The following is a 24,487-nucleotide window of genomic DNA, read 5'->3' as shown; positions in this document are numbered from 1 at the left end:
TGCCACAGTCGGGCGCAAGCACGTGTGGCTTGTCGTGCGCAAAATTAGGACGTCATGCACAGTCCCCCACAGGTACGTTCAATGTGGCAAAATGAAGATTTCAACATATACCCATTGATATCGTCAGGTCCTTACCCCCATCAGGCCCTTTTCATTGCATGCTGTCTGCCATTGATAGATTTACCTGCTGGGAAGAGGTAATTCTCCTAACTACTATCACAACCGACATGGGGGCCCAAGCCCTTTTATTAATGTTGATCTCGTGCTTCGGCTGCCCAGCTTCTATCACCACTGACAGGGGTGCCAGTTCAAACCCACCCTCTTCAGACAGCTTTGTGAACTGTGCAGGGTGAAACGATTTAGGACAACAGCATACCATCCCCAGATCAACGGACTTGTCGAACGCTGGCACCAAACACTTAAAGCTTCACTGGTGTGCCACGGAGGCAAGTGGGCAGGCCGACACCCTACCATGGGTAATGTCAAGCATTCACGCTGCATACAAAGAGGACCTTGGCGCATCCCTGAAGGAAGTACTATATGGAGAACCCCTCACCCTCCCAGCAGAGGTAGTCGAGCCTTCACTCCCCCAGATCAAATCTGTGACTCGACACTCATCGAGCATGTTAAGCAGCTTATCACTAACATTTGCATGCCCCTCCTTGGCCGCACTCACTTCTCCCCGTATTCCTGCATAAGGACTTGGTGTCATGCACTCACATCGTGGTGGCAATGACACTGTCCGACCGCCACCCAGCCCTCCGTACTCGGGCCCGCATGGAGTCATCTCGTGGTGCAGCAACAAGTTCAAAGTGCTCATTAATGACACACCTCAAACTGTATCCGTCTGCTGCCTCAAACCAACGTGGTCACTAGGAGAACTGTTCGATACCCCACTCAGTCAGTCCCCACCTCCTGCTACACCTGCCTCGCATGAGGTATCTGCCGACGGTCTGCGGGTGAGTGATGACCGTCCCCACAAGTGTGATGTTACCCTGGGTGCTTCCTTTAAATGTATGCCCTAATATTTGTGTTTGTGCTCCACACTTGAGGGGGGGGGGGGGGCTAATGTGGTGACTATCAACCAAGTCACATATAACATCTTTGTGAGCAGTCTGTGATCACATGTGATATGGTAAACACATGTGTGCGAGAATCAACAAAATGTATGTATATAAATATGGGTGCTTCGGTCCATAAAATAGTGCTTATTACATGAGGTATAGTGTAAATCATTGGATCCGGAAATGCTACAACACAAAACCCATAAGCTATTTGTATCTCTGTTTGTTAGATTATGTATAGAGTTGTGTCAAGGCTAGTGTGAGTAAGATGATGTAGTTATTGCAAGTTAAGAGTAGCAAGAGTGCTAAGTATATGATAAGGGAAAGTCAAATGTGCATTAATGATTTATGGCCAGAAAAACGTGTTCAGTGAAATAAAAATTTTGATTCAACTGTTGAGTGACTAGTGGTCCAGTACCTCCTCCCTCATGGCCTTTTCCTTAATGGCATAACGCTATCACGCCACTCTTCTTTGGATCTTCTCTGTCTCCTCCGTCAACCCAACCTGGTACAGATCCCACACTTATGAGCAATACTCAAGTATAGGTCGAACGAGTGTTTTGTAAGCCACCTCCTTGTTGATGGACTACATTCTCTAAGGACTCTCCCAGTGAATCTCAATCTGGCACCCGCCTTACCAACAATTAATTTTATATCATCATTCCACTTCAGTTCATTCCATACACATACTCCCAGATATTTTACAGAAGTAACTGCTACCAGTGTTTGTTCAGCTATCGTATAATAAAGGATCCTTCTTTCTATGTATTCACAATACATTACATTTGTCTACGTTAAGGGTCATTCGCCACTCCCTGCACCAAGTGCCTATCCCCTGCAGATCTTCCTGCATTTTGTGCAATTTTCTAATGCTGCAACTTCTCTGTATACTACAGCATCATCCGCGAAAAGCCGTATGGAACTTCCGACACTATCTACTAGGTCATTTATATATATTGTGAAAAGCAATGGTCCCATAACACTCCCCTGTGGCATGCCAGAGGTTACTTTAACATCTGTAGATGTCTCTAGATTGAGAACAACATGCTGTGTTCTGTTTGCTAGGAACTCTTCAATCCAGCCACACAGCTGGTCTGATTTTCCGTAGGCTCTTACTTTGTTTATCAGGCGACAGTGCGGAACTGTATTGAACACCTCCCAGAAGTCAAGGAAAATGGCATCTACTTGGGAGCCTGTATCTAATATTTTCTGGGTCTCATGAACAAATAAAGTGAGTTGGGTCTCACCTGATTGCAGTTTCTGGAATACATATTGATTCCTACAGAGTAGATTCTGGGTTTCCAGAAATGTCATGATACGTGAGCAAAAAACATGTTCTAAAATTCTACAAGAGATCGATGTCAGAGATATAGGCCTATAGTTTTGCGCATCTGCTCAATGACCCTTCATGAAAACTGGAACTATCTGTGCTCTTTTCCAATCATTCAGAACTTTCTGTTCCTCTAGAGACTTGCGGTACATGGCTGTTAGAAGGGGGCAAGTTCTTTCATGTACTCTGTGTAGAATACTAATGGTAAGCCCTTGAAAGTCTTTGTAGAGGTTGCTTTTGGTCATGGTATTTATAGCCCTACTTGGAATTATTTTTCAAGAAAAGAGATATATTGGTAATGACAAAGGACATGAATGAATAAATGTATTGTGAAAGTACTATTCTTGTAGGTTGAGTTTCCCCAAAACATGATTCAGTAACTCTGTAGTGAATGAAAGTATGAAAAATAAACTAGTTTCTTCATTTTTAAATCATCCTAAAATGGAAATCATGCATTTTCAAATGTGGTTGAACTAGGTCATTTAAATGTATGGTGAGGGTTTCTAATTAAATTCATGCTCCCACTGTAGTTCAAAACTTTTATAACCTATTTCATTTAATTCCTTGTTTGATTAGAAAATTTTATAGAGTTTGAAGTTCTGTTAGAACCAGTGACTTTATAATCAATACAAAGAAATTCATTGGTGGATATAGTTAATGTCTATTTAACTTGCTACACAACATATACCATCATGTGAAAACAAAATTTTGTTGATATCAATGTCATCTCAGTGCTAGCCCGAAACTTTTTTGTTGTACCTTTACAAGGAACTTACATGATTTTTTTTTATAAAGACTATTCATCCCTTACCCTTGAATCCACATTATAATCAGGGCTGTTAATGTCATCAATAATTGGTTCATCATTGCAGTTAATATCAAAACAGAAACCAGATGGTGGAGAATATGAGCCATTGAAAGCCACAGTAAACAGGCGGGATGCTGTACCTGAAATATATTTTACCTCTATTAGCCTTGATCCCATTTCCGAAAAGAAATATAATCTTGTAAATATTAGGAAAAAGGAAAGCTGGGTAACTGTTTTAGTCTCACATCATTGTTAAATTACAATGCACTTCAAAAACTAAATCGCAAATTCAGGTGAAAACTCCTAAAGAAAACAGGATGATACTAAGATACTTAATTGGGCCCACTACTCACTGGTACAGATTCATGAATATATTCAAAACTTTCTAACTGTGAGCACAGGGAACCTTTTGTTTAATGAGAATCACATGTTACAAAGAGTATTCTACTGAATTTCACTATGATAAACTGACAAAGTGCATTTAGCAGCTCCACCACTGGAGGGAGGGGGAGTGAGGGAAAGGGAGATGGAGAGGGGAAAGAAGGAGACAGAGAGGAAGGGACAGGTAGAAGGAGAGGGGGAGAAGGAGATAGATGGAGCGATGGAGAGAGGGAAAGAAAGAGGGAGGAATAAAGAGAAGGAGAGGGTGAGAGATGAAGATAGTGAGTGAGAGATAGAGAGAGAGAGAGAGAGAGAGAGAGAGAGAGAGAGAGAGAGACAGATGGAAGGTGAAAAACAAGTGGATGAAGGGAGAAGCATGACAGCATTTATCCCAAAGTATTCAGATTCAATTCTGTATTAAAATTCATACTGCTAGTGTTTGTATGTTTTATTGCCACTGCACTTCTAGCTTTTTCCACGAACTTGTTACTTCATGAATCCATGGTATGAGATAATCAAATAATAGCATGCATACATATATGAACCTGGTCTCCTTAAAATCCCAAAAGAAAAGAACATCTTTTGGAGTGCAAGTCACGAAGAGTACATGTACAGTTAATTCCACAGATCAACTAAATGATTCCTTTATCAAAATGATAAGGAACAAGTTAGTTTACAGGGTATGTATACATGATTAATGTTTACATTTATGAACATATTATTTTTCATTACTATTTGTACAGCAACTGTTACTCTTAAGAAGTAATTTTTTTACAACTTACCAATTTTTCAACAAAAATTCATTTGTGGAACAGGTTAAATTGTCCAAAAGAAATGATTATAGGTTAGATGCTTTGTGACTTGTCAGATACAAAATGTCAGTTGCTTTGCTACCTGCAGACATTTTATGTTACTGGGTAAATGGTTAAAAAAATTTTGTTGTTATGTTCTGAATTCTTTTTTCGACAACTGACAGCTTTGATAATGGGAAATAAAGGTCAGCATTCTCTCTAGTGTTATAGATATTGACATCATTATTCATCTCAAATTGTTATGACGATTTGTGATGAATTTCACTAGGGAAAATAGGCAATATTATACATACTGTACTACACTACACCCAGATTTAAAGAACATTAGAAGTAAAACATTTCAGTAACTTACCAAATAGGGTACAGCGATTAGACAAACTTCACTCAAAAATTGACCAAACAATAACAAGAGTTTTAATATGGAAGTGAAACATTTCAGTAACTTACCAGGAGAGCTGCATCAAACCAGTCTCAGGACTGAAGACCACAACAACAACAACAACCAAATAGGGTAAAGCGATTAGACAAATTTTACTCAAACATTGGCCAAACAATAACAAGAGTTTTAATACATTATATAAAGTACACTATCTAATTCAGTCTGATAATTAAACAATACAATGCGGGGAAAGTTCCCCCCTGCACAACTCAGAAAAGCTGGTGTTGGTGGGAACGATCCAAATGGCACAGGCTGTAAAGCAGTCATTGAGATGAGGGGTATCGTGTTTGGCAGCGTGTTCAGCTACAGGGTGGTCCACTTGTTTATTGGCCACAGTTTGTGGGTGGTCGTTCATGCGGACAGACAAGTTGTTGGTTGTCGTGCCTTCATAAAATGCAGCACAGTGGTTGCAGCTTAGCTTTTAAATCACATGACAGGTTGTAACCTCCCCCTCACTTATCGATCTTAATGACAGTGAAAAATGAAACCGCGTGTACATAATGGGAATTTTGGAAAAGCAATCGTCACCGAAGTTAACCTGTCGGTAAAGAGGGAGGAAAGGGTTGCATCTAAATGAAAGGAAAAATGCAAGTGAAACTGGTGGAAATTAATTTTGAAATAGGGATAAAGTTAATAAAGAAAGTAAATGTGCAGCCATTACGTTAACAATCAACTAGCGGTAATTAGATATTTGAGATTTGGGGAAATTACGGTCGCCAGTCCTATGGACAATTACTATAATAACTGAAAAAGAAAGGTTATTACACATATAATTAGCACTAGAAGCGTGGCAACTGAAGGTTGACACGTGTAGTGTGAAAACTGAAAGTTTGTCAGAAGTAATAAATTTCGCTACACTTAATTTAGCAAAAGAATTAATGAAACCGGAAAATCGAAAGTTAATTTAGTGACTGAAGTTAATAGTGAGCTTTCTTTCTGAAGCACATCGAAATACAGTTAGTCTTGGACTACCTCAACAATCATTTCTAAAGCTACTTGAATCTACGCAATTTAGAAAGAAGAGATTTAACTTTGAACTTGACTTAAACGATTCTGAACAATTAACAATAGTAAAATTTAGTACGTACCAAGCTGAGCTGCAGTCACAGGTAAGCTAAAATACGGTAACAAAACTCGCACTCTTAATTTGTGCTTGTGTAATCTAACTATTGTAGCCAGCTATGAATACTTAAATTGAACTTTGAAATTAAAGCAGTGAAATGGAATTATGCTGGCGTTTGAATTTCAACGACACTCGGGTTCATTTCGGAAAAGGAAGGGACCCTGCTTGGCAATGCAATTGGGACAATGAGCAACAAAGGTTCATGCTAAGTTGCTGTAATTTTGCGAGGCAAATGGAACAATTTGAAAAGCTGAGGTCTGCCATACAGTTCTGAAACTTAACGTGCTTTTAGTCTTCCTTGTTGGTTGATTGAAGGTTTGAAGCCGTCGATCGAGGAGGTGGCGACAGTCACTCATTGTCGGCCGTCGCTGTTGCAGAAGCTGGATGTTGGCGCGCCTTCTTCTCGACACGGTCACCAGGCGAAACAGGCTCTTGATGTGCGCCAGCTAATGCTTCCCGTCCGCGATACCATGTCAGAAACTATCATCGCGAGTCGAGCGCAATTACATGCTGCCAAACCCCAAAAGCGCGGCAACTCATGGGAGCATCACGCAACACACCTGCTCCACTCGCTACTCCAGCCACACTCCCTCTGCTCTGCCCGCGCTCCACGCGGCAGAGTTAACACTACCAAAGATCCTACACACTTTGAGTCTTCACACGACCTATTGATGTAATCGTTCGATAGCAGTTTTCCCTAGGCAAGACCCAGCGTAAAAATACAAATAATATTTATGAAACAAACCAATTATACATCGACATAAATGCATAAATATATATATACAAATAGTAAAACAATTACAATATGTAAAGACACAGAAATGTCATATATTCAGGTAACAAAAATAAGGAAAACAAATTATAGTACAATAGATGGAAATAGGAGGATATGCATTTCCGGTGTTACAAGGTTTCACAGGTAGCCCTGCCTTTGATGGGATAGGTGATGTTAGTGAACGGACTGGAGTAGGTGGTGGTAGGAGGATGTATGGGATAGGTCTCGCATCTAGGTCTATTACAAGGGTACGAGCCATGAGGAAAGGGATTGGGAGCAGGGGTTGTGTAAGGATGGACCAGTATATTGTGTAGGTTAGGTGGACGGTGGAATACCACAGTAGGAGGGGTGGGAAGGATAGTGGGTAGGACATTTCTCAGTTCAGGGCACGACGTGAGGTAATCAAAACCCTGACGGAGAATGTAATTCAGTTGCTCCAGTACCGGATGGTACTGAGTTACATGCTTCATAAAGTCCATAAACTGAGTTACATGCTTCCTAATGTCCATAAAGCCAACCACCCAGGATACCCCATTGTGGCCGGTTACTGTGCCCCCACTGAAAGAACCTCTGCTCTCGTAGACCAACACCCTCAACCTGTTACCCGGAACCTATCCTCCTACATAAAAGATACCAACCATTTCCTCCACCAGCTCTCCACTGTTCTTTCCCCTTTACCACACGGTGCCCTGCTCATCACTATTGATGCCACCTCCCTGTACACTAACATTCCTAATGCCCATGGCCTTACTGCTGTCAAACTCTACCTTTCCAGATGCCCTATGGATTCCAAACCAACAACCTCCTTCCTAGTCTTCATGATCAGCTATATCCTCACCCACAATTACTTCTCCTTTGAAGACATTACCTACAAACAAATCCACAGTATGGCTATGGGCACCCACATGACACCGCCCTATGCTAATCTATTCATGGGCCATCTAGAGGAATCCTTCCTAAAAACCTAGAATCCTAAACCCCTCACCTGGTTCAGATTCATTGATGATATCTTTGCTATCTGGATTGTAGGTGAGGACACGTTATTCACATTCCTCCAGAACCTCAACAACTTCTCTCCCATTTGCTTCACTTGGTCCTACTCAACCCAACAAGCTACATTCCTAGATGTTGACCTCCACCTCAGAGATGGCTACATCAGTACCTCTGTCCATATCTAACCTACTAACAATCAGCAATACCTCCACTTCGACAGCTACCACCCATTCCATACCAAGAAGTCCCTTCCGTACAGCCTAGACACTCGTGGTTGTCACATCTGCGGTGATGAGCAGTCCTTCTTTAAATATACCGAGGGTCTCACTGAAGCCTTCACTGACTGTAATTATCCTCCCATCCTTGTACAAAAACAAATCTCCCATGCCTTGTCTATCCAGTCTCCCACCACCTCCCAAAGTCCCACAGTCCAGCTACAGAGGAGCATTCCCCTCGTAACTCAGTACCATCTGGGACTGAGGCAACTGAATTACATTCTCCGCCAGGGTTTCGATTACCTCTCGTTGTGCCCTGAAATGAGAAATGTCCTGTCCACTATCCTTCCCACCCCTCCTACCGTGGTATTCCACCGTCCACCAAACCTACACAATATACTCGTCTCCCAATCCCTTACTTCATGGCCCTTATCCCTGTAATAGACCTAGATGTGAGACCCGTCCCATACATCCTCCTACCACCACCTACTCCAGTCCATTCAGTAACATCACTTATCCCATCAAAGGCAGGGTTACCTGTGAAACCAGTCATGTGATTTACAAGCTAAGCTGTGACCACTGTGCTGCATTCTATGTAGACATGACAACCAACAAGATGTCTGTCCACATGAATGGCCACCGACAAACTGTAGCCAAAAAACAAGTGGACCACCCTGTTGCTGAACACACTGCCAAACATGACACCCCACATCTCAATGACTGATTCACAGCCTGTGCCATATGTATCCTTCCCACCAACACCAGCTTTCCTGAATTGCGCATGTGGGAACTTTCCCTGCAATACATCCTGTAACCCTCCTGGCCTCAACCTTCGTTAGTCACTGTCCTCACCCATCCAGCCCCCTCCCTGTTCCCATTCCAGCACTACACAGCTGTCATTTCACCACGACACCCAGTCTTTTAATTTATTTTTATTTTTATTTTTCTCCTTTCCGCGACTTACTCCCTCCCCCCTCCAGACCTTCTCTCCTGCCCTCTGCCTAAACTGCAACACTTCACTGTCCGCCACTCCCACCATACTATCTCTCCTGCTCCCTGCCCAAGCAACCTCCTTACCCCTACCCAGTCACCACTCCCATCATGCACTGGTGCTGCTGCTCACAGTGTTGTTTCAGCTCTCTGAAACTGCCGATGTGTGTGCAAGTTGCATTTGTGTGAGTGTGTGTGTGTATGTGTGGGTACGTGTGTCTACTGTTGACAAAGACTTAATGGCCGAAATCTATGAGTGTGTGAATCTTTTTATTGTGCCTATTGCGACTCAGCATCTCCGCTATATGGTGAGTAGCAACTTTCCTTCTCTGGAATCAGTATGATAATTACTACATCTGCATAGACTACTCTTCAAGCCACCATATGGCTCTTGGCGGAGGGTTCCCTGGACCACTACTAGTCATTTCCTTTCCTGTTCCACTCGCAAATAGAGTCAGGGAAAAATGACTAACTATATGCATCCATATGAGCCCTAATTTCTCATATCTTCTCTCTGTGGTCCTTAAGCACAATGTATGTCGTTGATAGTAGAATCATTCAGCAGTCAGCTTCAAATCTACATGGATCTGCATCTACATCTACATGTATACTCTGCAAATCACATTTAAGTGCCTGGCAGAGGTTTCATCGAACCATCTTCACAATTCTATATTATTCCAATCTCATATAGCGCGCGGAAAGAACGAACACCTGTATCTTTCTGTATTAGCTCTGATTTCCCTTATTTTATCATGGTGATCATTCCTCCCTATGTAGATCGGTGTCAACAAAATAATTTCACATTTGGAGGAGAAAGTTGGTGATTGGAGTTTCATGAGAAGATTCCGTCAAAACGAAAAACGCCTTTCTTGTAATGATTTCCAGCCCAAATCCTGTATCATTTCTGTAACACTCTCTCTTATACTCCGTGATAATATAAAACATGCTGCCTTTCTTTGAACTTTTTAATGTACTCTGTCAGTCCTATCTGGTAAGGATCCCACACCACACAGCAGTATTCTAAAAGAGGGTGTCCTGCCAATAAAACGCAGTCTTTGTTTAGCCTACCCCACAACATTTTCTATGTGTTCCTTCCAATTTAATTTGTTCATAATTGTAAAATCTAGGTATTTAGTTGAATTTACAGCTTTTAGATTAGACTGATTTACCATGTAACCAAAGTTTAATAAGTTCCTTTTAGCACTCATGTGGATGAACTCACACTTTTCGTTATTTAGGGTCAACTGCCACGTCTTTCACCATTCTGATATTTCTTTTAAATCGTTTTGCAGTTTGTTTTGATCTTCTGATGACTTTATAGTCGATAAATGACAGTGTCAACTGAAGCTGGCTGCTCAGATTGTCTTCCCAAATAGTTTATATAGATAAGGAATAGCAAAGGGCCCATAACACTACCTCGGGGAACGCCAGAAATCACTTCTGTTTTGCTCGATGACTTTCTGTCAATCACTATGAACTGTGACCTCTCTGACAGGAAATCACAAATCCAGTCACATAACTGAGATGATATTCCATAAGCAATCAATTTCACTGCGAGTCGCTTGTGTGGTACAGTGTCTAAAACCGTCCAGAAATCCAGAATCAATCTGAAATCCCTTGTCAATAGCACTCAACACTTCATGTGAATAGAGAGCTAGTTGTGTTCTGCAAGAACGATGTATTCTGAACCCATGTTGAGTATGTGTCAATGGACCGTTTTCTTTGAGGTAATTCATAATGTTTGAACGCAATATATGATCTAAAATCCTGCTGCACATCGACGTTAACAATATGGGCCTGTAATTTAGTGGCTTACTCCTACTACCTTTCTTGAATATTGGTGTGAGCTGTGCAACTTTCCAGTCTTTTGGTATGGATCTTTCATTGAGCAAATGGTTGCATATGATTTTTAAGTATGGAGCTAATGCATCAGCATACTCTGAAAGGAACCTAACTGGTATACAGTCTGGACCAGAAGACTTGCTTTTATTAAGTGATTTAAGTTGCTTCGCTACTCTGAGGATATTTACTTCTACGTTACTCATGTTGGCAGGTGTTCTCGATTTGAATTCTGGAATATTTACTTCATCTTCTTTTGTGAAGGCATTTTGGAAGGATGTGTTTAGTAACTCTGCTTTGGCCACACTGTCTTTGATAGTATCTCCATTGTTATCATGCACATACAACCAAAATCTCTTAGGATTTTCTGCCAGGTTTCGAGACAAAGTTTTGTTGTGGAAACTGTTATAGGCATCTCGCACTAAAGTCCACACTAAATTTCGAGCTTCTATAAAAGATCGCCAATCTTCAGGATTTTGCATCTGTTTAAATTTGGTATGTTGTTTTGTTGTTTCTGCAACACTGTTCTAACCCGTTTTGTTTACCAAGGAGGATCAGGTCCATTGTTTGTTAATTTATTGGTATAAATCTCTCAATTGCTGCCAATACTATTTCTTTGAATTTAAGCCACATCTGGTCTACACTTATATTATTAATTTGAAATGAGTGGAGATTATCTCTCAGGAAGGTGTCAAGTGAATTTTTATCTGCTTTTTTGAATAGGTATATTTTTTGCTTATTTTTGAAGGATTTGGGGATTACAATATTCAATCTCAGTAGATCAACCCTGTGTTCACTAATCCATGAATTGGTTTTGATGTTCATTGTTAACTCAGAATTATTTGTTCCTAAGAGGTTAAGTGTGTTTTCACAACCATTTACTATTCATGTGGGCTCATGAACTAACTGCTGAAAATAATTTTCAGAGAATGCATTTAGCACAATTTCAGATGATATTTTATGCATACCACTGGAATTAAACATATATATTCACCAACATATAGAGGGTAAATTTAAGTCACCACCAACTAGTATCGTATGAGTTGGGTACGTGTTTGAAATCGAACTCAAGTTTTCTTTGAACCTGAAAGCAAATGTATCATCTGGATTGGGAGGACAGTAAAAGTATCCAATTATTGTTTTATTCTGGTTGCCAACAATGACCTCTGCCCATACTAATTCACAGGAAGTATCTAATTCAATTTTACGACAAGTTAAACTACTTCTCACAGCAACAAACATGCCACGGCCAACTGTGTTTAGCCTATCCTTTCGGAACTCCATTAGGTTCTTTGCAAAAAGTTCAGCTGAGCTTATATCTGGCTTTAGCCAGCTTTAAGTGCCTATAACAATTTGAGCATCAGTGCTTTCTACTAGTGCTTGGAGCTCTACTACTTTCCCAACAGAGTTACGACAATTTACAACTGTTATACCAATGGTTCCTGTATCTAAGTTATTCCCGTTTTCAGCCTGCACCCTTTGTGACTGAAGCCCTTCTTGTGTTTTCCCGAGACCCTCTAACCTAAAAAAACCCCCAGTCCATGCCACACAGCCCCTGCTACCCGTGTAGCTGCCTCCTGCATATAGTGGACACCTGACCTATTCAGCGGAACCCAAAACCAAACCACCCTTTGGTGCAAGTTGAGGAATCTGCAGCCTATACAGTTGCAGAACCGTCTGAGACTCTGATTCAGACCCTCCACTCAGCTCTGTACCAGAGGTCCGCAACCGGTCCTGTCGACTATGCTGCAAATGGTCAGCTCTGCTTTCATTTTGCAAGGAATACCAGCAGCCTTTACTACTTCTATTAGCCACTTGAAACCATAGAGAATCTCTTCTGGTCCAAAGTGACACACATCATTGGTACTGACGGTGTAGTTGGCTGCACCCTGTGCTCTTCATGGCATCCGGGAGGACCCTTTCCACATCTGGAATGACTCCTCCCGGTACGCATACAGAGTGCACATTGGTTTTCTTACCCTTCTTGTCAGCCAAGTCTCTAAGGGGCCCCATAATGTGCCTAATGTTGGAGCTCCCAACTACCAATAATCCCACCCTCTGCGATTGCCCGGATCTTGCAGGCTGAGTGGTTTCCTCTCAAACAGGACAGGCAACAGCTTCTGGCTCAGCAACCGTGTCAGCTACAGACAGCACCTGGAACCTGTTTGTCAGACAAACCGGGGAGGTCTTATGTGCAGCTGCCTGGGAAGTCTTTCACCACCTGCTTCACCCCAGGCTGACCTCCCACTTGACGACAGGTGAGGGGTCGGTCTCAGTGCGAGCATAACTGGGTTGGCCACCAGTGAGGACCAATCTGAGGACTCTGATGTGCTGGACGTCTGTTGGATCCCCACGGCCAGCCCAAAACAGTGGTGCACATCCACTGCAGCCTCAAGCTGTGTAACTGAAGCCATCACAGCCTGAAGTTGAGAGCAAAGTGTCACCGACTCATGCCGGTTATCTAAATTTTCTCAGTAGTGTTCCTTGAAAAGAACATTGCCTTCCCACCAGGGATTGCTACTTGAGTTCCTGAAGCACCCCCGTAATATATGCTGTTTGAAACTGCAGTTGGCAACTGCTTTGATGACCTTCAGTCCAGATCTGGTATGGATCCCAAACACCAGAGCAGAATACAGGAATTGTTGCACTAACATCCTATATGCTGTCTCCTTTGCAGGCGGACCACCCTTTCATACAATTGTCCCAATAAACCGAAGTCAACCATTCCCCTTCCCTACCACAATTCTGACATGCTCGCTCCATTTCATACCTCTTTGCACCATTGATCCCAAATACTTAAATGAGTTGTCTCTGTCCGAACATCACAAGTTTTATCTTCCTACTTGTCTGCATTAACTTACATTTTTCCACATTTAAAACTTGCTGCCATCTATCACACCAACTGGAAATTTTGTCTGAGTTGTCCTGTATCTTCCTAAAGTAACTCAACTTTTGCACCTTACTGTACACATGGCATCATCAGTAAACAAACACAGATTGCTGTCCACCCTGTCCGTCAAATCATTTATGTATATAGAAGACAACAGAAGTCCTATCACACTTCACTGGGGCACTCCTGACAATTCCCTTGCTGATACCCTTGTCTCTGATGAACATCCACCACCGGGATCAACATATTGGGTTCTATTACCTAACAAGCCTTTGAGCCATTCAAATATCTGTGAACTTATTCCACATGCTTGTAGAAATCTAAAACTGCCTACTGCTCTTCATCCAAAGTTTGCAGTATGTCATGTGAGAAAAGGGCAAGCTGAGTTTTGTATGAGTGATGATTTGTAAAGGGACATCCTCCTCTAGCATTACTTCTCCTCAACAGTAGTATTCAGTACCAGTAATATTTTTCGAATTTTGGACAGTTCAGTATTATCTCAGCTGTTTCTGTGAAAAATTTCATATAATTTTATACACAATATGTTACATTTCAAGCTAAATTTTATGAACAGGAATTATTTTATTATCAATGTGACAATTGATAGGTATTAATTCTGACTGTACAGTTAAAATTGTCTTTTTAGGAAACATTTCAGATTACGAAATATTAGGCACACTTAAAATTTCTGTTATGAATTATGCAATCTAGTCCTGTTTATCATATTTTGTTCTGAATTTATTTCTGAAATAGTAATCAAATTTAATAGAAACTCATTTGACAAGGAAAGTTGTAAACCCTTTGAAATAATGTTATTACCACAGAGTGAAGAGTAGTAGTAAAGCATGTCTCTGATGTGGTCAGACATATATCTGTATTTTGGGAGAACAATGTAATTTCAGCTTTATCTGTGTGAAAATTCAAAAGACTGTGATATACAGAAATGTAACAAAATAAATTAATGAAAAACAAAATTATTTAGATCAGTTGAATCATGAGAACCTAAAATGCAAGAATTTCAGCTTCAAGAATCAGACACCTAGACAAGAACAACTGCAGCCAACTCTACAACAGAATATAATTAAACTAAAAAGTTTGTTGTAATCTTACGTCTGTCAAATGTTCAGAAAAGACTTTGCACATTGATGAACAATAGCAGCAACTAGGAAGGAGGTGCTAGATTAAAAGTGTGGGTGTCATCGATGATTAAGTGACTAATAATGAAGGTTTGTCTGTTGCAGAAAAGACAGTGCTTTATTTTGTGTACAATTTATGTGTGAATAAATTTTTGATCACTTGAAGCAAAAAACCCAAAGGCTGTCCAACAAAGCAAATCCTAATATAATACCAAATAATGAAAGTGAAGAGGATTCTACAGCTACAACAGGGACATCAAAAAGGAAAGATAAGTATAAACTACTTGTGAAGTTAATTTGTTTGGGACTCATGGGCTTTTTAACAAAATGAATAGGGACAAAAGCAAAAATGAGATAGAAATGAAAGCTATAGGATCCAGTCAGGACATGCCTGAGCCAAGTGAAATCATAGTCAGTAAAGAAACAGTAAAAAGTGATGTTTTTCAGTTAATTTTGGCAAAACTAGAGGAAATGAAGACAGACAGCAACAACAAATTTAGTGCAGTTAATGATCGGTTAACTGAAACAAGAAATGAAAACAATAGTTAAATGGACATAGTACAAGATCAGATAGGTAAACTTAGTAGTCAAGTTTCAGAGTTAAAACATGAATTGTCAGATGGGTTAAGAAGTGTGAATGAAAAAATTGATGTTTCAGAAAATAAATTTAATGTTTTGGAAAATGAGTATGTAGCAGAGTCAGTGAAACAATCAAAGTATGTTAATGACATTGGAGTTGAACAGAAGGCCATAGCAGATAAAAACCAACAAAATATCGCCAGTTTAAACCAAAAAATTTGAAATGTAGGTTACCATATGCAAAGTAATGTAACTGTTTCAGATCAAAAAAATTCAGCAGTTCGGGAAATTTGTCTGGACCAAAGTCACTGTGTATACAATGGTATTGCGTGGTCCAACACTCCTGTCAAAAGTTTTCCATCAGATAATTTACATCCAGTGGATTTTCTGCACCACTGCAGAGATAGTGTTGTGCCTGGTAAGAATGACAATCAAAACATTAAATTTGTTAAAAGATTTGTAGAAGGCAAAGCTCTGCCATAGGTAAATTTAAATTTAAATTAAGAGAAAACATATCAGAGTTCTGAGAAAAGATTTTTAAATAAATTTTGGTAGGAAGCTGAAAGGGAAGAATCAGGAGTTAATTTTTGAATTATCCTAATTATAAGAATAGGGACTGGACGTTGAAAGAGTTTTGTAAGAACTAACTTAAAAAATTAGCACATCTTGACAAACCATTTGATGAAATGACCTTGACTGATGCACTTAAAAGGAGATTACCAGAAAGATTGCGGTGGGATTTAGTAAACTGACCTGACAATTGTCTTGATCAATTTTTATGATTTGTCGAACAAATGCCAGAAAGAATAACATATCAAGATCACTAGAATGACCACAACTTTTCTTGTAGAGATGTGTTAGCTGTCTATGTGGCAAACAAAAACATATAAAATACAATGACATGGATGCGCATGATACATAGTTACGCACAACTACTCGGTAACTCGATTCAGTCAAGTCAACTGATGAAGGGGGGCAGTGCCCCACATGCCCCCCCCCCCCCCCCCCCCATATGTATCCGCCACTGGTTGTGCCATGGAATCTATTCATTGTGTTCAACCTATACCTGACAACATGTGCAACCAAAGTAAAGCTATAATATCTATATAGTTGATAAAACCTTGTGAAGACAGTGTGGATGTAACATTTGATGAAATTGAACATTATCTTTTGCATGAAGTGTCTGACAACAGAGAGGATGATTCAGATTTTGGGTGTCCTTACATTAAAGTTAAGATTGATCAGTGGGAAGGGAACTGTTTGATTGATACAGGTAGCCCCATTTGTGGTATATCTGAACAATTTAGAGACAAGATCAAGTATAGCAATGAATTTTGTGGAAGTGGTCTTGGTAGGTGTAAAGGTAAGAGGAGCTGCAGGCAAGCAAAGCAAATCAGTAAAATCTCAGGTACTTTTAAGTGATAAAGAATGTTAATACTTTGACATGTCCTATATTACACTCACATTTACTGTACACAATGTAATCTTACAGGATCAAATAAAATTCAATTCAATTCAACTTGTAGTATAGAAGACAAGACCTTTGAACATGGATGTTTAGTGATCCCTAGTCTGGAATAAAATGTAATTCTCAGTATGGATTGGATAGCGAAAGTTGAGGCTTGTTTTGGATGGAATGCTAAAGAATTTTTTTGTATCCCAAAAGTAATACTTATGTGAAAACTAATTTATGTATTTTAAACTGTGGGAAAAGTTGTAATTATTTGCAAAACACTGTGAACCAAGGTGAGTACCAGATTGAGGCCAAGTGAAATCTTTACAAGTTTTCTCCCAGAGTAACTTACGTTATGCCTACATGACACAAGTTACCTGTCTCACAAAACTGAGGCAGTTCTGTCCAGTTAAAGCTGCTGACAAAAGATGCCTGGAGACCTCTGCTGAAACTGCTAGCAAATTCATGCCATTGGTTTTAGCCAATAACGTGCGTGGGATAGAGGTCACACGTGTGGACGCTGGAGTTTTCTGCGGTGCAGAACACAGTTGCCTCTCACTCTTGTAATCCAGACCTCAACCAGAATAGACATCTTTTTCAGAAGGCAAGGCGTCTGGCTCTTCTTTTCATGACTGGCCACCCATGTAAGTTAACATGAAGCACTTCCCCTTCCGTTGCCCTTTCAATTAATTGTTTGATCTCCTAGACTGGCCTAAAGCTGGTAACTTCCAACCCTAGGCACGCCCCTTGTACACTGTACATTGAAATATATCCTCTTTATTGTACCTAATTTCCTGTTTTGTCATTTAACAGCAGCCCTGGATGCCCACTCTCAAATCCTGACCACTCGACCTCCTGCACACTGTCATCACGAGACATAAGTAACAACGTTCTCCCCCCTTCCCTGAGAATATACATTAACATTGGGACCAGAAGTGGGATTTAAAATCATTAATAGTTTGGAATTGACCTCTGGATTTCATCAGATCCCACTTGAAATTATTCTAGAAAGTATACAGCATTTTTATATGGAGGTAAGTGTTTTCAATACTGTGTAGTACCATTTGGTCTAAACGTATCTGTAGCTGAATTCATAAGAGCTCTGGATTCTGTCTTGGGAAGTGAAATAAGCAAAATTGACTTTGTATGTTTTGATGACATTTTGGTCACTGAAAAGACTTGGGAACAACATTTGGATCTGTTAAGAGGTGTGTTTTCAAAACTGAAATCAGGAGGTATGACTTTGAAAACAGGTAGATGCAAATTTGTTGTGCATGAAGTTAACTTCTTAGGACATGTTATATCTGAAAAAGGAATTGCACCTGATAAAGATAAACTTGATGCTGTTGCTAATTTTCTCACTCCTTGCAACAAAAAACATCTTAAGTCATTTTTGGGTTAACTGGAGTCTATAGCTAATTTTGTGGCAGCCAAGCTTTGAATGCTTCATGACTGTGTGAACTATTGAAGAAGAATACTGTTTGGGATTGGAATCAGGATGTCAGGATCCTTTCGATGATATCAAAGGACAGTTGTGTCAAAGTCAGGTACTGTTGAGACCGGATGTGTCTCTTGCTTTTTGTATCATGACAGAGACTAGTTATGTTGGTTTGCATGCTCATTTATTTCAGGAGGTTATAGTTGAATATGTTATTTAACATAGATATCTTGCATTTGCTAGTATAGTATTGCAGAGGCATGAAAGGACATGTACTGTAACTGAGAAAGAACTTTTGGCAGTACACAGGGCATTCAAAAAATTTAAAAATTGTTTACTAGGTCAAAAAGTCATTAATATACTGATCACAAAGCATTATGTTATCTCCAGGTGTGTAAACTGTACCATAACAGAATTACTCATTGGGCCTTGTTTTTACAGCAGTTCAATTATGAACCAAGATAAATTAAGGGCACAGACAATGTAGTTGCTGATGCTTTATCTAGGCTACCTTTAGGGAGTGAATCAGGTAACAATTTTGGAGAAGGAGAGAAAGGGTTTAAAATTATGTGCTCGAGAGGTGTGAAAGAGGAAAAAGAGATCTCAAAAATTTGCAGAGACATCTGCAGGTATCAAAATCATGATCAAAATTCGAAATTGGTTAACAGCATGTTGGGTATGAAAGGAGAAGAAAAGATGGAACAATATTATAAGGTATACAAGGGTACATATTTTTTTTTTCAGGAGACATAAGACTGACTCAGATGATTGGAAACTATGTTGGATGGAACAATGTATTGATACTTCCTTAATGAAATTTGTCATTAAAAATATATCACTTTTTCAAACCTACAGCTCAATTCATAGAACCAATACTAGAAATAAGAATAATCTTCACAAGGATTTAAAGTCACTTAGTCTTGTACAAAAAGGTGTGCATTATTCAGGAACACACATTTTCAATAACTTGCCAGCAGCCATAAAAAGCTTAACAACCAATGAATGTAAATGTATGTGTCTGTGTGTGTGTGTGTGTGTGTGTGTGTGTGTGTGTGTGTGTGTGTGTGTGTAAGTAAAATCTAACTTCTGCACCATTTCAGTGCAGTAAGGTGTTCATTGTAAATAAGTATTATAGTAGATGTATTACATGTTTATTACCTTATATATAAATAAAAAACTTTTTTATTTTAAATTCAGTGCATTAGTATATGTAAAATGACTCTTTCATATAGTGTTCATTAAAAATGACAATCATTCCACTTGGGACCTGTGGAATGGTACATTAGCTTATTTGTTTTAGTTGTAAATATTTGTCATGTATAGCTCCCAGGTCAGCGCAGCACCCTGGTGCTCTTGAAATCAAATGTGTGGTTTTCATTGATACAATGTTCAGCTATAGCAGATTTCTTTGCCTGTACAATTCGGATGCGTCTAATGTGTTCATCACACCTTTTTGATATGCAGTGTTGGGTTTGTCCAATGTACTGTACACCACATTCACAGGTGATGCCATATATACTAGGTGTGTTGAGTTTGAGTGGGTCTTTAACTGAGCCCAGCAGCTCTTTCATCTTCGGCGGTGGTCGGAAGACTGTATTTATGTTTGATTTTCTCAGTAGCCTCCCGATTTTGGCTCGCAGGGACCCTAAATGTGGCAGAAAGGTGAGTCTCTTGTTATCTTCCTCTTCTTCTTCTTCTTCTTCTTGCTCTTCCTGAAATTTGTCACCCTGTCTCCTCTTGAAGGCCCTACCAATCTGTGTTTCACTATACCCATTTTTCCGAAATACTTCTCTTAGGTATACGCCACAGATATAAAGGGACCAGCATCCGCAAAGTCTCAGCACTTCACCAGAAGATGATGAGTATGTCACTCGTCAAAACGTAGCAGTTTGAAGACACCGCCAACTGGCTGGAAGCCTGAGAACTCTTCACCAGCTGTGTACACTGGGAAAGTATACATTCACAACCTAGATCTTGTGTCTGTGGAGTTTTATGGACCTTTGTCTAAGTCTAAGAATGAATTTTGGTATGTTTATGTGGTGACTGATGTATTTTCAAAGTTCATGAAGCTGCTTTCTCTTAATAAAGCTACCAGTAAGCAAATCATGTGTAAGTTTGAAAACACATATTTTCATCAGGTGGGTATTCCTAAAACAATTTTACCTGACAGTGGTTCTCAGTTTACATCATAAGTTTGCAAAGATTTTGTTGATCATGCAGAAATAAGGCCTATTCTAACCTCTGTGTACCATCCGTCAAGTACTCCTGCAGAAATATATATGAGAGAAATTGGAAGACTGTCTAGAACAAACACATTGTAGTAAAAATCATACCACTTGGATAGATTATGTCAGTGATTTTGATGATAATTTAAACAGCTTACAACAGTTTTCAACAGGTTTTTCACCATTTGAAATCATGTTTAATTGTGGACAAGCTAACTTTATTTCTAAGATTGTTGCGTTTCCTCCATGTAAAATTCTGTCACCACAAGAGAGTGAAGAATGTCTCTGGGAGATGATGAAAAAGCAGGACATGATGGTAAACACAGATTTTCGAAGTCTGAGGTAGGAGATCTTGTGTTGGTGAAAGCCAAAGAGAAATCTAATGTGTTGACATCTGAGATAAAGAAATTTTTCGATATTTATATATGACCACTCGAAATTCTTGAAAATCCACATCCTACATGCATACAGACTTGTGTATCCTAAACCTAAGAAGTTGTTTGGATTACACAATATCACTGAACTGAAAGTTTATACAGATGATCCATAAGTATCTAATTTTTTGTTTCCTTTTCTTTCTCCATTGTCAGGAATGTAGTATGTAAGATGATGTGGTTTCTAAAGTTCTGTCTTATCTATTGACTGAGTTTAAATCTATGTCACACTAATTTGCAGCTTCATACAAGTATATAAATCTGTTTTGTAATAGATCTGTGCCTTAGACTCTGATACATATATGCAATGTAACTAAATGAGTAGAAACTTTTACAATTTTGATACGGGACAATGCCATTAAATATCTAGTAACAAATTTCTTATCTTAGAATGCTATTAGTGTTAAATATTATTATTATCAGTCTTTACTATGCAGAAAATAAGTAAATTTATCTGCCTTATACTCTTTTGGGTAAAGTCATGGGTGTTGTGGTAAATTGAGTGATGACTCGTTTTATTCATAAATACTGTAAATATTAGGAGTATTATCTTAAATTTCATATGTGAACACTTTTGAATCCATTCTGATACAAACACTGTATATATGTTTTTTTTTCCAATATAGATAGGAAAAACATAAGCCATGTGATGTGAGGGAAGTATTGAACAGCATACTTCGTACACAAAACAATGTTTCAGAATTCAATGTGAAAGCTAGACAGGAAGTCACCTATCTGTTGGAGCGTGTGATGAGAAATCTAGGGAAGAAACTGAAAGATGTGGGTGGATCCACTCCCACACTCCTGTGTGGCTTCACCCTTGCTGGTCCAGTCGACTCACAAGAGATCATAGGCACTGGGTAATGAACTCAAGCATCTGTCAACTACATCAGTGTTGTGACTGAAATTTGTAAATTGTTAGCTGAGAATTTATCCTGTATGAAGAATTTGTGGAACTATTTGTTTAGAAAAGTAGTCACTGCTATGGGTATTGTTATTCCACATAAATGTATGTTTTTTTTCAAATACAGGGAATAACTTCCTAATACATTAAGTAACTTTAAACAGTTCTATGGAAGGTTGATGTTCTATGGCTGATGATTTATTACGTGAAAACTAAAGAAGTTCAAGATCACATTATATGAACCACGTCGAGTATAGACTGTGTAACAAGATGTATACATTTCTGATTTCACACACTGATTTTGGTCCTCAAGCTTCTCGATTATGTCTTCATTTGAAGCTATTTATGACTCTGATTACCTGTATTTCTCCTGAATATTGCGTTAATGCATCTCATTGGATCCTGAGTTGTGTGCAAACCCATGCTTAACTCTGTTTTGGGTACCACTGGTCATCGTGACTGTGTGTGTGTGTCCTCAAGGAGACTGTGCAACTATTGACTGAGGCTAGATGCTTCCTCTAATTATTCTTTACATATGACTGAACTTATTGATATTTGATTAAGAACTTTATTCATTGTGTTGTGTTGAAACATTTCTGCTGGTGTGTACTCGGTGTGGTTTGGATTCATGTATCGGTCCCCACATTGTAAGCTTAGGCCCTAATATTTTTCAATTATTTTCTCCTTTCATGAGTCAACATATCCTTGCATGCTCTGGTTTATGTGGCTGATTGACTTGTGCTATACTCCTAGTTGTGATTGAGTATATTCTTCTGGTCTGTACCTGTCATTGTGAGTTTTTCAAGTTGGCTCACTCGTTGTATACTTAGGCTCTGATTTTTTTTTTTTTTTTCTCTATTGATGATTTCAAAGGTGTGACTTTATAGATGCAAACTTGCAATTTGTAATTCTAGTAATTTACATTGTCTCTGCACTTATTTGTATAGTTTCTTCTTCTTCTTCTTCTTCTGTAGTGGTCAATTCAAGGATTGGTTTGCAACAGCTACAATGGCAGCTTGTCTCCATTCTGTGCATCTTTCAGCTTTTCTCTTCATTTCTTTATAGGTGTCACATCCCACATCTTTCACGATTTGATCCATGTACCTCAGTCGCGGTCTTCCTCTTGGTCTTTTTCCCTCGACATATCCCTCTATGATTGTGTTCAGAAGTCCTTTATGTCTTAATAGATGGCCTGTAAATTGCACTCTTCTTTTAACAATGAAACTCCAGAAGCTTCTCTTCTCACCTGCTCTTTCCAGAACCACTTTGTTTGTGACCTTGTCGATACATTTTATTTTTGAGCTTGCGTCTATAGCACCACATTTCAAAAGAATTTAGCTTCTGGTGTTCCTCTGTCCCAAGAGTCCATGTTTCACACCCATAGCATGCCACACTCCACACATATGATTTCAAAAATCTTTTCCTGATTTCAAGGCTGATGCTCTTAGATGTTAATATGTTTTTCTTCTTGTTAAAAGCAGCCTTTGCTTGAGCTATTCTACTTCTCACTTCTGCCTTGCTCCTTCCATCCCTGGTAATATTACTGCCCAGATAAGTAAATTTATCAACTTGTTCATGCAGTTCATTGCCTACATGAACTTGGACTTTCACTTGATCTTCTTTGTCGCATGCCATTAATTTTGTTTTTACTTTATTAATTCTCATATTATATTCTTCACCCATAACTTTATCCATTCTATTCAGTAAGACTACAAGATCTTCTTCACTTTCAGCCAGGACAGCTATATCATCGGCATATCATATCAACAGCTTATGATGAAAAGCTCTTTGGTTAAATTCTATAGTTAAGTGCTGTAATATTGTAGTTTTGACTTTCTATGATTTGTCTTGTGACAGAATGTTCCATATATCTGAAAATCTGAATCCCATGTCCTCTTATATGTGTAGATTTTGACTTGAATAGTAGATATTTTTCTTATGTTTACTGTAATATGTTGTGTATCAGATACTTCTATACACATGTATTCTATCTTTCGACATTGTTTTGTACACCACTTGGTAAACCTTATAGTAGGTCACAAAATATTGTAAACACATTGTTTCCATATTATGTGAGGGGGATATCGTAAAGCGACATCCTCCCCTAGCATTACTTCTCCTCAACAGTAGTTAACAGTACAAGTATTATTTTTCAAATTTTGGACAGGTCAGTATATCTCAGCTGTTTCTCCGAAAAATTTCATATATTTTCATACACAATATGTTATATGTCAAGATAAAATTTAAGAATAGGAATTACTTTATTTTCAACATGACAATTGATAGGTACTAATTCTGAACATACAGTTAAAACTGTCTTTTTTAGAAACATTTGAAATTATGAAATATTTGGCGCACTTAAAATTTCTGTTATGAATTATGCAATCTAGTACTGTTTATTACGTTTATTTCTGAATTCATTTATGAAATAATAATTGAACTTAATAGAAATTCATTTGTCAAGAAAAATTGTAAACCCTTTGGAATACCGCAGAGTGAAGAGCAGTAGTAAGCATGTCTCTGATGTGATCAGACGTATTTCTGTATTTCAGGAGAACATTGAAATTTCAGCTTTGTTAATGTGAAAATTCAAAAGACTGTGTAATGTACAAAAATGTAACAAAATAAATTAATATAAAAACAAAGATTCTGCAACAAC

At 39.0% G+C, this 24,487-nt stretch overlaps 1 protein-coding gene across 1 annotated transcript in view; it reads right to left on the bottom strand.

Annotated features, from left to right (window-relative positions):
* The window catches only part of LOC124779336 (lysosomal alpha-mannosidase-like), a 209,239-nt gene that overhangs the window by 112,755 nt on the left and 71,997 nt on the right, over positions 1-24,487 (bottom strand). The window contains exon 5 of the mRNA XM_047253705.1: positions 3,206-3,342. Within this exon, the coding sequence (XP_047109661.1) occupies positions 3,206-3,342 (137 nt within the window). The remainder of the gene's footprint in view (positions 1-3,205; positions 3,343-24,487) is intronic.

This window comes from Schistocerca piceifrons, chromosome 1, assembly GCF_021461385.2.
Source record: "Schistocerca piceifrons isolate TAMUIC-IGC-003096 chromosome 1, iqSchPice1.1, whole genome shotgun sequence".
Lineage (NCBI taxonomy): Eukaryota > Metazoa > Arthropoda > Insecta > Orthoptera > Acrididae > Schistocerca > Schistocerca piceifrons.
This window is presented reverse-complemented; position numbering and strand designations above follow the sequence as displayed.